General features: G+C 37.2%; 1 protein-coding gene across 2 annotated transcripts; it reads right to left on the bottom strand.

The window, feature by feature from the left end:
- Positions 1-1,773: 1,773 nt before the first annotated feature.
- On the bottom strand, positions 1,774-15,369 carry LOC104600967 (uncharacterized). 2 transcript variants are annotated; one of them, XM_010264142.3, is made up of 8 exons: positions 15,011-15,369; positions 13,986-14,350; positions 13,817-13,889; positions 13,565-13,645; positions 13,377-13,440; positions 7,584-7,671; positions 7,374-7,458; positions 1,774-2,177 (listed from the first exon to the last, which is right to left on the bottom strand). In XM_010264142.3, the coding sequence occupies exons 1-8, from the start codon at positions 15,122-15,124 to the stop codon at positions 2,133-2,135; spliced, it is 915 nt and encodes a 304-aa protein (XP_010262444.1). In that variant the 5' UTR covers positions 15,125-15,369; the 3' UTR covers positions 1,774-2,132. The 2 variants fall into 2 exon arrangements, with proteins under 2 accessions (XP_010262444.1, XP_088757532.1); XM_088901406.1 differs by lacking the exon at positions 1,774-2,177 and adding an exon at positions 6,822-6,991.
- Positions 15,370-15,928: the final 559 nt, after the last annotated feature.

A 15,928-nucleotide genomic window follows, 5' to 3' on the forward strand; every position in this document is an offset into this window, starting at 1 on the left:
ACTTTATCCAGAGAGAAAATTCATGCTGAGTTCAAGGCGAGCGAGATTGGGTAGCAATGTGAAAGTGAATTGGCCAGGGGTGCCTATGAGATGCGAGTCATTCAGGTTTATCTCAGCAACATTTCAGCACTGTTGCAGATTTGTTGATGATACCTCCAAATCCCTACTGCAGATGCCTTAAATCCCACCAGTAGACCCAAATAAAGAAAAGGTAATTCCCCAGTCTGGCATTCAAAAACAGCAGATAAATGCTCCAGATCCTCACCGTGTCAACATTTCAAAGTTATCTAATATCGCCCTTAAGCTCAGCACCTGGTCCACTGAGGCATCTAAGAAAATAAGTGTCATCAGCATATTGGAGATGAGTAATACAGGGACCCTCAGAACCTACTTTAAGCCTTCAATCCAACCCAATTGAATGCCCTTCTCCATTAGCAAACTCAGCACCTCCATAACTATCACGAATAACAAAGGGGAAAATTAGATCCCCTTGCCGCAGCCCTCTGGAGGCATACTAGCAAGTTTTTACCTCATCATGGTGAGAGTAGCATACTAGCATATTGGGTGCTGATTAAGAAGGAATTTAAGTGGGAAGGAGCAAGATCAACTTGAAAGACTAGCTCTTGATGGCTGCCTTCTCCCATAGAGAGTAGCAGATTGCTCATGCTTTGATGGGAGCAAAAATTGAACTTTGATGGCTTTTGACCATCAGGCTTAGGTGTCTTTTCGGAGATTATACTCGTTAGGTTTGGTAGGTGAAGTTATTACCGGAGCAAAATATCTAATTGTCTCCAAGGTCCAAAAGTAGCCTACTCTTCCAGTTGTGCTGGTTTTATAGCTACTTGGATTAATGCCCACCTTGGATTGGATTGGATTTAAACACCTGGGTCGGATCAGTATTTGATTCGGATTGGGCCAAATCCAATCAATTGACAGCCTAGTTTTGGCTCTCGGTCAAGTCAGATTTGGACATTAGAATATTAGATTGCATCTCCAGGATTGAGAGAGAATAACCATTACAAGTTTTCAAATGCTATCCCATTTGCGCAGACATTTTTTCCCTTTAGCTTTAGGCTGTGTTTGGTTGCAATGCAAATAAATTTGCATTGATGCAAAACCATGGCAGTGCAAATGATTTGAGTGTAAATGAAGTAAAATAAGGCATGAAGCAGAATAAAAGTAAAATCCAGAACAAAATTAAACAAGAATTTGCAGTTTTTACATTTGCACACTCATGCATTTATACTAGTACAAATAAATTTGCACTGCAACCAAACACAGCCTTAAAGTTCAAATTAGGAGTACAATTCATTTTTCTATTGAATATCATTTTCCAAGAAAAATTATTCGCTTTTCCCACATTCTAAGTGCAACCAAACACAACCGATATGTAAATGAAAATTTGAAGTCGATGTCCATTTGTTTTAATTTTCTTTCGAGTTTAGCTTCACCTAGCACAAGGTCTTTTATTAACCCAGTTTGGAATATTAAATTCCCACCAAGAAGTCAATTGTTCATCTAATTACCAGCTTCAAAAGAGGTGTATCATGGCTGATTTGAACTGCATTTAACTCTGCTGAAAAATGAAAAAGTCCATCGATCATGTGTCCCTCATTTGCCCAAGCTTGATGGTTTGGATCGTCACTTGGTTCAGAAAGTGAAAAGAACTCAAATTTTGCTGCAATTAGGAACTGGGTGATCGGCTAGAAATGCCAATCTGTTCAACAGAAGGATATGAATGATGTAATGAAGGTTGTCAATGCCTTTGAGAGATTGTTAATGGCACTAGCCTGCTCTTTTACGGTAGCAGATGCACTTGGTTCAATAGAAGTGTCAATACAAGACCCAAAATACTCAACTCACTGCTTACCAATGATTCAATTTGCTACCACACTGATCAAATATAGATCTGTTATGCCAAGAAAATGATGCTAAACATTACAATTCTATTTCATGCTTTTCTTATTTACTTGTACATCTTCTGATAGATATACCCAAGCCCTCATACTCCAAGAAAGGAAAAACAAGAACAGGAAAGAATAAAGAATACGGCACAATAAATGCCAGGAGAATACAGATGAGCATACTCTGCTTAGGTAATATGACAAATATGTGAACCACCTCATCAGCCTTTACCCATGTTTAAGGTATTTTGATGAATGTCTGAATCCCCATAACTGCGGAGTCAGGAGCAAACAGAAAAATTATTTAAAGCAGATAAGATTTAAACCACAAAGACATGATATCTAAGATTTGTAGCAAAATATCAGGAGGCGTGTACAATGTTGGCCTTTACATGAACCTATCTGCCTATTACGGTCATCCCATTTTGAAATTTGGATCTGTTTAAATATCCAAATCACCACTCTATTAAAGATTAGAATCAATGTCAACATAAAAAAAAAAAATTGTCAGTTCATCAAGATTTGCAGCCTAACTAACGGTTTTGTTGGCAACCTGACAACAACATGGGGTAAAGATAGTTAACTGTGACTTGCTCGGTCTTCAAGTCCAGTAGACAAATTTAAGATTGGTTGGATAGGAGAAAGCATATTAATAGTGAGGCACAAGCAATTAATTCATTCTTGTTCCTTAAACTTGTTGATCATGCAATGGTTTCTCATTACCTCCTATTGTGCTTAAGAAGTCGAAGCAGGAATGACAAATGGTGAAATTTAAAGGTGTAATGTGTAGGAAAAGATTGATAACACAATCAGTTGATAGATTGTGCCACTCATCACATCCAGAAACAGGTTTCTACAAATCATTGATTACCATGTCACAGTAAATTGCATCTGGCATGTTCTAAGGATTTTGTCATTTGGTTATCCCAAACTACATCAAATTGTATAGAGGTTTTCCATCAGACAACGGAGGAAAGTTGGTATATTAGGATAGTCAATAGCAGACTGTAAGCAACAAGTGACAAGCATCAGATACACAAAACAGTCAACTATCAATAAAGATGCCTGCTGCTGGACAATTCTTTGAATGGCTTGGTATGGTCAAATAACAAGCATTTCATCACTTTGCAGAACTCCATGTAGTCACAGACCACAAAACTAGACTGACCATAACAGAATGTTGACATGCCAACATGAGTTTGATGAACCAGACAGCATGACAGGAGACAGCCGTACAAATAAAGGACCATTAGAAGTTAGCATGTCTTCTGATCATTTACATGGTAGACAACCTCTAAACCCATAAAAAAAAATAAAAAAAAAAACAACAAGAAATCACCTTCATACAGAATGCACCTACAGGTATAGCTGTGGGTGCCTCGTACATACAAGCTCCAGGCCCTTACTCCAATGTTGGCAAGGTTGACAACTAGTCACAATATATGGATACCTACATTATTAGCTGATTGGAACAAACACTAATTTGTTTACTTCGATTCCCTTCACCACTAAACATAACATTTCCCTTTTGTCTAGCTACAGGACCAACCATTGGTTCAAATTAGAGGTGATTTGGGGAGGACCTAGGTTTCCCTAGAGTCTACTCCATATCAAGTATAAGAACAAACCCATTTACACCTGGTTTCCTTTTCTCCAACAGCTACCACTTGAGACTTTAGGTTTAGAAGAGGTTTTAGAGACCATGAGACTGCAAGATAGGCTTCCCAAGTTTCTCAGGGATGCATTCTTATTCCAAGAAGACCTTGATCAAAGGATTTGATCTATTGATCCATTCTGTTCTCTTACTTGTGCTTCTTTCTTTGAAACCCTAGATGATCCTCTCCCATCTCCCCAATCCTTTTTCCAATCAAAAACCTTTGGATGGCCCTACTAAAAGATCAAAGATTTTGCTAAAAGCCACATTAAAGATAATCAATACCTGTGATATGATCCAACAAAGATAGAATATTGTGCCCCTGAATCCACATGCATGCTTCCCTCAAAAATTTCAAGAATGCCATCCACATATTCCTCTCTTTTTCTTTAACAACATGGTATGAAACAACCTTTTCCCTCTTTTTGGAGTTATTTAAATATGGATGTATCTGTTATCTTCTAAACTGGTTTCTCTTTACACAAATAGGATAAACTGCCGTATTGTACAATACAAGCAATCGTTTGTGATGCTTGGTGAAAGAGGAATGTTTTTTTTTTTTTTGAAGAGTTAAAAGGAAAAATTTTATTAATAAGAAAAGGAAGTACAAACTAAGAGGTGACAAGATGACACCCCACCATTACAAAATGACTAAGAAATAGATCACAAAAATGATCAATATTCAAGTCTAGATTTCAAGAACTTTCAAAAAATTCTCCCCCAAATCTGATATACTGATTTGATCAAATTCAGGGAGCACCAAAACCCAATCCAACACAAGAATTAGCAAAATACATTATACATGCTAAACAACCATTTTTGTTAGCTGAAGATGTTAAACTTGAAAAATAGTTACGTAATTCTCTAAACCCACAATTTAAAAAAAAAAATTGTAGGAATACTATTAGATCGGATGCTTTAAATTTTTTTTATTCATATAAACAAAATTTAATTTATATGTTATCAAATCTTAATTCTAAAGTTACAATTACTTCTGATATTTGGACTTCTAAATTTAACATAAGTTATATTTGTGTTACCGGTCATTTTATTGATGAAAATTGGCTTTTAAATAAAATAAATTTAAGTTTTACTAAGCTTGAATGGCCACATACTGGCCCAACTATTGATGCAAGTATTTTAAATACTTTACATGCTTATGGAATTGACAATAAATTATTTTCTATTAGCTTTGATAATGCTAGTAATAATTATTCAGCAATAAATATTTTAAAATCTCAATTAAAACCACGTTTATATATGTTAAAAGTTCTGGAGCAAGAAAACAAGAATTTAAATATTTATGTCCAAATTATGGTTTAAAATAAAAACATTTTATATTAGATGTTAAAAATAGATGGACTTCTACCTATGCTATGTTAGAAAGTTATATTTCTCACAAACAAATTCTTAGTGATTTTTATAATGCAAAAATGCCTACTGATATTATATTTGAGGAAGACTGGGAAATGGCAATTTGTATAAGGGATTTTTTAAAACATTTTTATGATGCAACTAATGAATTATTGGGTATTTATTATCCAACTAGTTGTAATTTAGCTTACTAATTAATGATGATTAGTGATTGTTTTACAAAATATAGAAAGAATCCATAATTTAAAAGTATTGTTGAAATAATGGAAAATAAATTTAAAAAATATCGGGAGAACGTTTCTCCTCTTTATTGCTTAGCTACAACATTAGATCCTAGGATTAGGAAAGATGGTGTAGCTATTTTACTTGGAACATATTGTGAAAATATGAATATTGAAATTGGAAATAAAAAAGAAGAAATTAATAGTTTATTATTTGAAATGTATAACTTATATGAATCTGAAGTAATAGGGAGTAATAAAAATTCAACAACTTGTACAGCCACATCTTCCACTTCTGAACTTGAATCCAGTAGTGGAAAAAAAAAAAAAACTTTTTTATCTAATAAGAGGTAGAAATCCATTGCCTTGACAACAAGTTCATTTACTGAACTTAATTTTTTTACAAGCAAATTTTTCTACTTTAAGTGATTCTTCCTTTACCTCGGAGGGAACAAATAATTTTGATATTTTCACCTGGTGGAGTAAACATGCAAAAAATTATCCAGTTCTCGTTGCCATGGCACGTGATCTACTAATCCCTCTGGTGTTTACAGTTCCATCGGAGTCTTGTTTTAGTGCAAGTATTAAGGTGTTGGACGACGAGAAATTGTATGAATGATGAAAGTCTAGAGATGTGCATTTTCTTTAAAGATTAGTTAGATGCTAAAGATAGATTACAAGACAAAGGAGGGCATGACACTACACCTGATGTTTCACTTGAAGCACATGACCAAAGTCAAATTCAATAGGAGAAAATGATGAAGTTAATATTTTTTGTATACTCAATAGTTGTATAACATTTTTTCAAATTATTGTAAATTTTGTTTTAATTTTATTTAATTTATTTGATATTTTTTAATAACGTAATTTTTTATTTTCAATTTGTAACTATATTGTATTTTTTATATTTTATTAATTTATTCCATTTTCCAATTTTCATATTTCATTCATCCAACCAGTGCATGCTTTGTATCATTCAAATTTAAATGAAATAAAATTCCTATTTTTCTTTCAATTTGTTGTTCACTTTGAGTCTTTCTCTGACTTTTATTTGGTTATGTATTTTTTTTCATTTCTTTGTTAGATTTCTTATTTTTTCAAATAGTTCCCAAAGGAAAGTTAAATATTTTAGTTTTACTTAGCAAAGAAATAAAAACATAAAAAATGTCAAAAAAAAAAAAATCTAGCCCAATTTGGCCCACACCTAAGGTCTGGCCTGTGGCCCAGCCTAGGCCTGTGGCACGGCACGGGCCTATACGGGCTTGGGCCACGACCCTCGACCCACGGGCTTGGGTCATGGGTCATGCCGGGCCGATCCCCTAATTATCCTTGGGGAGGGTGGCACAGCCCGTTTTACACCTCTAGGAGGTCCCATGGTGCTTATTTGCTGATGAGGGTAGGAGTAAAACAAAATATATGCAATGTAAAAGCTTAATAACAATAGGAATGAAAATCAAGGTACAATTAGGATTGAAGACCAAGAGATAGGTCAATATGACCTTTTCCAGTACCTTGGTTTGATAATTCATGATAACAAACCAAGAGATGGGTCAATATGACCTTTTCCAGTACCTTGGTTTGATGATTCATGATAACAAACCAAGAGATAGGTTACCCATAGAACTAGAGCAGGATGGGAAAACTGGTGGGTACATCCAAAGTCCTATGTGATAGGAAAATATAACTTGGATTAAAAGGAAAGTCCTTTAAAACAGTTGTAAGGTCAGCAATACTATATGAAGCAAAGTGTTGGACAGTGAAGAAACAACATATCCAAAAATAGGCCCCAATAAGTGGTATAACGAGAGAAAGTAGACTTAGATGACCATCTACAGCACCTGTAAGGAAAAAAATAATCAATTACAAGTTGAAAGTGCTAGAAGGGCTAGCGGCAGACCAAAAAGGACATGGATTGAAGTAATAAGAAATGTTTTGAGCATTCATAATTTAACAATGGATATAGCATTAAACAGAATGGAATGGTGTAACAGGATTGATGTAGCCAACCCATATAGTTGGGATATGATGATCCAATTTCATGTCCATGAACATTACATGCAGGGAACAATGAATCAAAATAAAGAAAATCAATTAAGAACTACAAAAGAAAATGTTAAAAACCATGCAAGCATGAAGATTGATAAAAATGCCTGGAGACTCTCATATGTAAAAGGCTAAAAGAATTGAAAGGTACTGAGAACAAAGATAAACAAGGCACACCTCAACGTTCTTCAATTCAAATTCTGGGCTATGTGCTAAGCACAAGTTCCCAAAGGTTTCACAAGGTCCACTTGTTCCATGTAACCTTTTCAAAGAAAAATCCAAGATTAGTTGAAAATAATTTGCTAGATATAACAGTAAAAAAATCACAGGTTTCACTTTAATTTTCCTTAATTGGAAAGTTGGTGCAACTTTTAAAATTTGACTTACAGATCTTCATCCAGACATAAAGCAAAGTTTCCACCCCCACCAAGGGCCAATAGGTCATTCAAACACAGGTAGAAATACCGATTTGCACCTTCAAGAATCATGACGTCACATTAGTACAAAATAAACAAATATGTTCTTGCTTATCCTTGATGACACAAAGATTCACAATTTTCACCTATTTGAAAGTTCTTTATTTATGTCAGTGGTATCCTTACAAATGTAAACCTTAAAAAAAAAATAGCATATCTATTGATAAGCAACAGAATCATCATAAAATACAAAAGACTGAAATGACTCATTTAGGGAGGGCTAGAGCTATTCCTATAACCAAATATAGAAATGTGTTTGCACCTCATAGTTTTGGGCAACAACATCTGCATTGTCTTTCTTAAATTCCAACAGCCAATGGTAGTCTCACCTTTTGTCTTAACTATCAATTAGCAGGATGCCTGTGTGATGGATAGGCCTAGTGTCAAACAATCAAAAGATCACAACCCACCATTCAATGCAATCTACAATAGATTAACTGGAAAAACTCAGCAAAAACCCACCATTTTACATGAATGCGGGATGGTGGAGAAAATTGTAATCTTACAAAGTTCTAAAACACTTGAGAATTATATGGTCGGAGGCCATTTGATCAAGTGGATTTTTGGTGTAATCCCTCTAATGTGGGAATTACTAATTAGTAGGTCATGAAGCTCAGAGTATTCAACTTATAACCTTTAATCTACAGCTTCTTAGATCCAATCATGATTCAAAGAAGAAAAGAAAGAGATGCCATGACTAATAGATGTAAGAAGAATTTTGTCTCAAACCTGAAAGATAGGAGTTGTGATTAATAAGGAGGAGGATATGGTTAAGGCCTTCATGGATCATTTTAAATCTATTTATGGGAGGCCCTTGGATGAAAAGCCTATAGTGGAAGGATTGGATTGGCCTAACCTGAGTAGGGAGTGTAAGGAAATGTTAGAAAGGAAATTTGAGCTGGAGAAGATCAAGGAAGCTGTGTTTTTATGGATAGGTCAAGGTTCTAGGGGCAAATGGTTTCATAATGGCTTTCTATGAGGATTGCTGGGATTTGTTGAAATGGGAATTAATGGAACTTTTTAGCGTATTTTTGACAGGAAAATTGTCATTCTAGGGCTTAATGCTAATTTTTAGCATTGATCCCAAAAACACTAGAAGCTGATCACTCTAAAAGATTTTAGACACATTAGAATGGGGACTAGAATCCATGAAATCATTGCCATGGTTTTGTCTTTTAGGTTTAAAAATGTCCTTCCCTCTATTAACACATCAGATCAGGGTGCCTTTGTGCAAGGTACACAGATTATGGATCAAACTCTTATAGCAAATGAATACATAGAAGAGAAAAAGAGAACAGGGAGAAAAGGAGTGATTTGTAAGCTAGGTCTACAGAAGGTCTATTATTTGGTGGACTGATCTTTCCTAATGGAAATCTTGAGGAGAAAATGAGAGATATTTCACACAAATGGACAATGGATGGGAATATGGGATGCTAATGACTTTGGGGATAGATAGCATAGAGCTAATGACTTTGGCATTACTTAGGAAGTGGTTATGGAGACTACCAATGGACAGGAATAAACTATGTCACAAGGTAATTTTAAGCATTCACACACAAATGGACAATGGATGGGAATATGGGATGTTAGATTGTCTGTTAGGGCTAATTGAGCCTCTCCTTGGAAGGCTATTCATTCCATTCTTCCATGTTTCCTCCCTTCTATCATGTATGTTGTTTCTTCTGGCAATAAGGTAAAATTTTGGAAATATGTTTGGTTAGGCCGTTAGGGCAATGACCTTTCAAAGACCAATTTCCTTCATTGTATACAGTGTCTTCTTTTAAAGGGGAATTTGTCTCAAAATTTATTGTACCCTCAGCTTCACATAATGGCTTTGACTAAGACTTAGGTTTTCAAAGGGGTATTAGGGACTCTAAAATTCTAAATGTGCTAAGACTCCTTCAAATCCTCGATGGTGTGTTTCTAAATCCCCTTAAATCTGATTCTAGGACTTGAACTCCTTCCTCTTTGGGTTATTTCTCTTGTGCCTCATTTTTTAAGGTCCTGTCCCAACTTTTTATGTTTGTGTAGCTTTTCCCTTTGAAAGAGGTATGGTGTAAACCAGTTCCACCTAGAGTTGGTGCTTTCTATCAAGAGGTCTTCCATGAGAGAATTAACACTTGAGACGTATTGCAGAAAAAGGAAACCTAAGTGTGCCTATCTTCATCTTGGTGTATACTTTGCAAAGCAAATGGTACGACATGCTATCACTTGCTAATAGGGGTGTAACTCAGACAGGTTGGTTCGGGTTGAATGTCAACCTAGGCCCAACCCTAAAGGTGCAAACCTTGGGCTTGGGCTTGGGCATGGCCCAACCCAAGCTTAACCCAACACAATCCGGGTTAATCCTAGGCTCAAGTTGGGTTGACCCAAGCTTAGTTGGGTAGGGAAGGTTGGTTGGGTTTGAAAGAAATTATGATACATTTTTATATGATCATCTTTCATTGGGATTTATAGCCAAATTTAAGAGCATAATTGATTGAAAATATGTACAGATTTCATTTACAAATGTACATATATATGTTTTAGACATATATACATAGGAAAAAGGATGGGTTATATAAATATAATTCATGTATGCATGTATTTATTAGTAACTCCACTAGTGTGATCTTGTCTTACACTGCCGGACCCAAGCCCAAATAAAGGAGGAGGGTGCATCAGGTTGGCAATTGGCACTAAAACTTTTGCCAAACTCTCATCCCAATTTGTCTTTCCATGCTCATACTAGGGCATTCTCTAGAAACGATGCGCTACACCCTAACCCAAGTGTAGTATAAAGTGAGCAAGGTTTGAAACACTAATAATTTAATACTGGATGTGGCTTTAAATAGAACAAATTGGAGAAGCAGGATTCATCATTCATGTAGCCGACCCCATATAGTTGGGATAAGGCATGGATGATGATGATATCGCTGCTGCTTTATTTTTCACGGAATCTACAACAACAAACACAGGAAAAACTTCTAGTGTAGCTACTGGCTCAGCGGGATCCGTTGGGTATCAAACTGCTTGTTTCGGTCGAGATCCAAATTCTGAGAGTAGTGATCGAGAGCTTGATTCTAACACTCGTGAGCGTGACCTTGCGAACAGAAAGAGTGAGCCAACCGAAAACCATATACGCAATAAGCAAAGCAAGCACCAGTACTAGAGTCAGTTGTTCCAGATCGAGAACCAGCCCTAATAGCAACAGAGGCAAGGATGGCAAGAACAAAGCAAGCAGTAGACCTAGCAGCTAATCCAGTGTTGGATCAAGACCCAACATAAGATCCAAACCTAGCCAAAAGACCAATAGGAGCATAAGTAGCTAATACGTCAGAAGCACGCACCAGTCACATACCCAGTAGTAGGACCTGCACCATAAGCTAGGGTTGCAAGAGCAAAGCAAGCCATACGTTGATCCAGTATGGATGAGGCATGGATTCATGTAGCCGATTCCATATAGTTGGGATAAAGCATGGATGATGATGATGTATTTGTTCGAGCAAGCTCCGGTTTGGTCAGGCCTAGGTTGGATTGGGCCGAGCTCAGGCTACTCAAGGCCTCAACCCAAGCCTAACCCAAGTCTAGGCTAGGCCCAAGTTTTTTGGCCTAGGCCCAACCCATAGCCCGAAAGTGTAGGCTGAGCCCAGGTTAGGCCTGCCAAGTTGCACCCCTACTTGCTAATCTCCTATCCATTTGTTACTTTAGAAACAATAATAGAATGCATCACTATTAGAGTGGCTCATTAGATCTTTAGAGAGCTTCTCAATCTTCTCAATAGATAATACTTTTTTATTGGAAACGGTAACTTCTTTAATACAAAATTTAAGTACAGCTGTCAACCCCTAAACAGATGTTGGGTCCCCAATAATCTTTATTACAAAACAGCCAAGAACATACTTTCCCTTACAGTCCCTTATTTAGCCAACATATCATCTTAACCATTAGCTGATCTCCTTGTTCATTTGAAGCAAGCACCAATCTCCCTTGTTATATTGAGAATTTCCCTTATGGGCTGTCAATAAATCTAGGCTCCCAACTTACTTTATTGAACTCAATCAATTAACAATTTAGAGTCTCCCTCTATCTCAATTTGGTGTAAACCCAATTGTTTGGCACATCTTACACCTTGAAGCAAGGCCATCCATAAATGTCCTCGGCTGAGAAGTCTTTAAACAAATCCAAAGTTTTCAAGCATTGGATAGTCATAATGGTTATTCTTTCTACAATTTCCTCCTTGGATTTCACCACTGCTTTAAAAATCCTATTGTTTCTTTCTTCCCAGACTAACCATAGGATAGCTGCTCTAGTGGCTCTCCACATTAATCTTCCACGTCTCTTCGGTTGCCTGAAAAAGCTTGGGTCAAAAAGGCTTACCATTGTCCAGGGGAGGTATCCACCTGCAATCAAAGGTAGAAGAAAACTAGGTCCAAATAAAGCACACAAATGGACAAAAATGCCTAAAAAAGCTTGTGGCTCTCCACAGATTCAGTTATACTAATAACCTTTTTTCCATGCCAAACATTCTCAATCAACTGCTTCATGGTCAAGCATGACCATCACCAACATAGACCCTCCTACAATTCTACTTCCAGTTTTCTTCCCTGATTGGTTGCACTTAACCCATCAACTCAAAGGATCAGCTTTTTCAGCAATAAGCTTAACCTTCTTTGTACATTAAAGAACCTCCCAGTCACAGAGACTTCATGCTCCTCATCCAACAAAGATTTCCTGTCTAACATATTTTTCCGTGAAAGCCCAAAACATCAATCCCAATTCTACAGTCTAAGCTAAACTACACTGCACGAACCTCTCATGAAAAATGTTATGGGCTAACAGTTTCTGCAAGTTAATATGGACTGAATTTTGTGAACATTCATACATACTTCACCATGTGTATACATAAAAAGTGCTATGTAAAGGATATTCCTACTACCAATTGTGGGAGGGTGAGGCTTAGTGCCAGGAAGGTCTGTCTAGAGGACAGATAGTTGGCCTGTGGCGTCAGGGAAGACTTTTTGGTATGGAGCAAGGCTCTCAAGGGGTTACTAGGGTTTCTCCTCGAACAACCAGGTGTCCCCTCTTCATATGGGGCTCTCTATATATAGGCTCTTGTTCTGTGGATATTATCAGATCTTCCATCATTGAGAAGTTCCCTCTTATGTGACATGACTAACATTCATCCCTAGAAGTTTGGGATCATGTTGATCGGTTGCCCCTTTTAGGCTAGTCAAGGATTCATCATGTGGCTTTTTAAGACTGCAGTACCCAGGTTCTCCTTTTTCCCACCATATGTCCTTGAGCACGCTAGCTACAGTGCCCTTCCTTATGTTCATGTTTAGTGTTTACGTGCCATAGCATCCTGCGATGTGTTGCGCTACAATGGCTGTTTGATCCAGTGCAGGTCAGTGCTTCTCTTAATTATGGTTTGGAGTGGGTCCCACTTGGTTCTAAGATTTAATCACCCTATCATGTAGTGGACAATGGACACCTTCGAATTCCATGTTCCTACACCAACAATGTTGCACAGTTGATCACAGTGGCTTTTCAACAAAAAGCATGTTTATTAAATTCAATCTATTGGTTCCACAATGTAACCAAAAGTAAATAGATATATAGAAAAGAAACATTCTTCCTCTAAACCAAGTAAATATCAATACTGTTTGCCATTTTCCGCAAGAAATATTGTGAATAAAAACAAAGTTGTAGATGAAATGATTACCAGTTGCCCTAAAAAGCCTTGGCTGCCCATATATAGTAGTGAATACAAATGTTTGGTTTGTCCCCTGGGAAAAATGTTATGAAAGAATTCAAGGTCAGCATGCCAAGGAATTACATATAGAACAGGAATTCCATACATGTATGCAATCAAAATGTCAACTTCACAAAGAGAGAATTGAGATGACTCACTTGATATTTTCTTTTAGCAGTTGGTGTTAAAGGGCATTGTAGAAGCCCACCAAATACAGCACCTTGCATATCTCCAACAATCTAGATAGTATAACATTGTTCACATTAATCCCCACCCAACAGAGCAAGCAACCTAATACTTCAACATACCATCATTAACCTCTAAAGAGTAAAGGCATTTGACAGTAGGAAGACTCATTTCTATTTTGCCATTACATAAGAGCTTTCAGTAGAATATGAACATGAACTTACCAGAAGACAAGGACCAGAAAGATCAGCACTCTTACGAAGAAGAGTACGAAGTGATATTCCATGTTTTGACGTACTGCCCTTCAGTTGAATGAAATGCACAATTACGAACTGAAAATAACGAAACATGGCCAGCGTAATTGCACGCAATAATTTCGTTAGCAATGCTTACCTATACAAGAGGGCCCATTGGCATCCTTTCACTATATTAGGAAGACATGCCTCAAGAAATTCGTAAAGGTCAGCAGTTATGAATGAAGAACTATCCATTAGATTGGGAACAGGGTCTACAGAAGCATGTGAGATAGTAGTTTCTTCATAATTATGAGAGCCATTGATGTCTCTTTCTGAGGCATGGCCTTTGTCTTCTTCACAAGCTTTTGGCATTTCTTTACTCTCGGATACAGGTCCGTATTCACCATTGCAATCCAGAGGCTTATCTTTCCGGGAAAAACTCTTGCTTCTCCATTTTGCCGCAAGTGATCTTAGTGGTTTGGCATCATACCAACGCTTGCTAGATTTGTGGCCTGGCCTGGCCTACACATTCAGAAACTTCACGTTACAACCAACTTCCAAAATCTAAAATTCACAAGCAACAAATAATAAGAAGCACAACATAAACCATGAAAGCCTAGAAGCTATCCAAACGATCATTAGGAGTTTAATTTCAGGCAAGTAGGCAGAAAAGAAACCAGAAGTGAGAAGACCATGAAGACAAATGGAACCATAGGAATATCAAATTACAGTGTGAGAATCTACCTCTGAACAAAAACTTCTAAAAAACACTTCTATATTAACAACAGCGAAGTAGACAAATTAAGATCTCAAGATGCCCAAAAATGTACAAACAGCAGGTAGAAGGAAACAATAAAATTAAAATTCAATACCTACAACCAAGCCATAATCGTTTACTTGGGCAGTCATAGAAGATTATAGAAGCCAACAAAGAACTTCCAAATAACTGGCAAATCATTTAAATAGAATACCACAAATGCAAAAGCTCCATCAACTAAAAAAAGCACCGCAGCGAAGAACAAACAGATATCCGGAAACGAAGAACAGATCAGAAAACACAACACAAGTTTTCCAATTTAGTTTGATTATCAACAACATGCTCAACCAGATAAATAGAGAACTTTAATAAAACAGATCAAAATCATCTGGGATTTGCAAGTCAAACAAATCTTGTTTCGTTACCTGAGGTCCGGCTTGAACAACAGGAGAATCACTAGTGGAATGAGACGATGAAGACGGAGATTTGGCGAAAAGAAAAGAGAGCTTGTCTGCAACTTTTCCTTTCAATGAATGCATGACGTGCTGGGGTGCCGTTAATGGCGGAATTCAGGGATTGTAGACCCTAACCAGTGATTCCTCGGAATTATAGAATCTCATCTAAGCGGCGCTATGATTGCCATGAATTTATAATTTGCAACTTTTAGCTTAGTTTAATTTAATTCAATAATCTTTTTTGTGCGAAGAGAGAGAGAAGAGTCGGTGGACGATGATGATGAGACGAACCGCAACAAAGGAAGAAGAAAGGTAGGTGATTAATGTTTGGTCGTTGGTGTGAATGTTTTGTTTTTCTCCTACGCAAGAAACAGAGGAAGGAATGGACCTTTCTTTCCATCCGCTTTCCTGCGTCTTGTCTCTTTCGACTCTCGAGTCCGTTTCTGCTGTTCTCCACTTCCCAACCTTGACACGTGGCAAGTTCTTCCTACAAAACCCATCCCTACTGAGGATCTTGTGAAGGTACCGGATCTCCTACTATTAGTAGAGTAATGATGTACCGGCACGGCCAATGCGGGTTGGAGGTAGAGCCCAGCACAAGCCCAGGCCCGTGGCCCGGACTGATCATTTCATTTGCTTTTTTTTTCTGTTTTCATACTGACCTGTTCATGGGCCGGGTAGTTCGATGGCCCAGCCCGCACCCCAATCGGGCTTGGTCATGTAATTAGGCCCACGGGCTTGACCTCGGGCCTAACACAGCAAGTCCGACTGTGTTTCAGGCCAGGCTCGGGATTTGTCAAAAAAGCCCAGCCCAAGTGTGACTCGACCTGACTCAGCATTATATATTTTATAAAATATATAATATGTATTTTATATATTATATAAAAT

This window comes from Nelumbo nucifera, chromosome 3 (genome assembly GCF_055504915.1).
Source record: "Nelumbo nucifera cultivar China Antique chromosome 3, China Antique-T2T, whole genome shotgun sequence".
NCBI classification, from domain to species: domain Eukaryota; kingdom Viridiplantae; phylum Streptophyta; class Magnoliopsida; order Proteales; family Nelumbonaceae; genus Nelumbo; species Nelumbo nucifera.

Coding starts and splice junctions, on each gene's coding strand:
- LOC104600967 (XM_010264142.3), bottom strand. CDS start 15,124: ATGCATTCATTGAAAGGAAAAGTTGCAGACAAGCTCTCTTTTCTTTTC. Junction 13,890..13,985: donor CAATGGGCCCTCTTGTATAG/GTAAGCATTGCT, acceptor ACTGAAGGGCAG/TACGTCAAAACATGGAATAT. Junction 2,178..7,373: donor TTGAATTGAAGAACGTTGAG/GTGTGCCTTGTT, acceptor CTGACTCCGCAG/TTATGGGGATTCAGACATTC.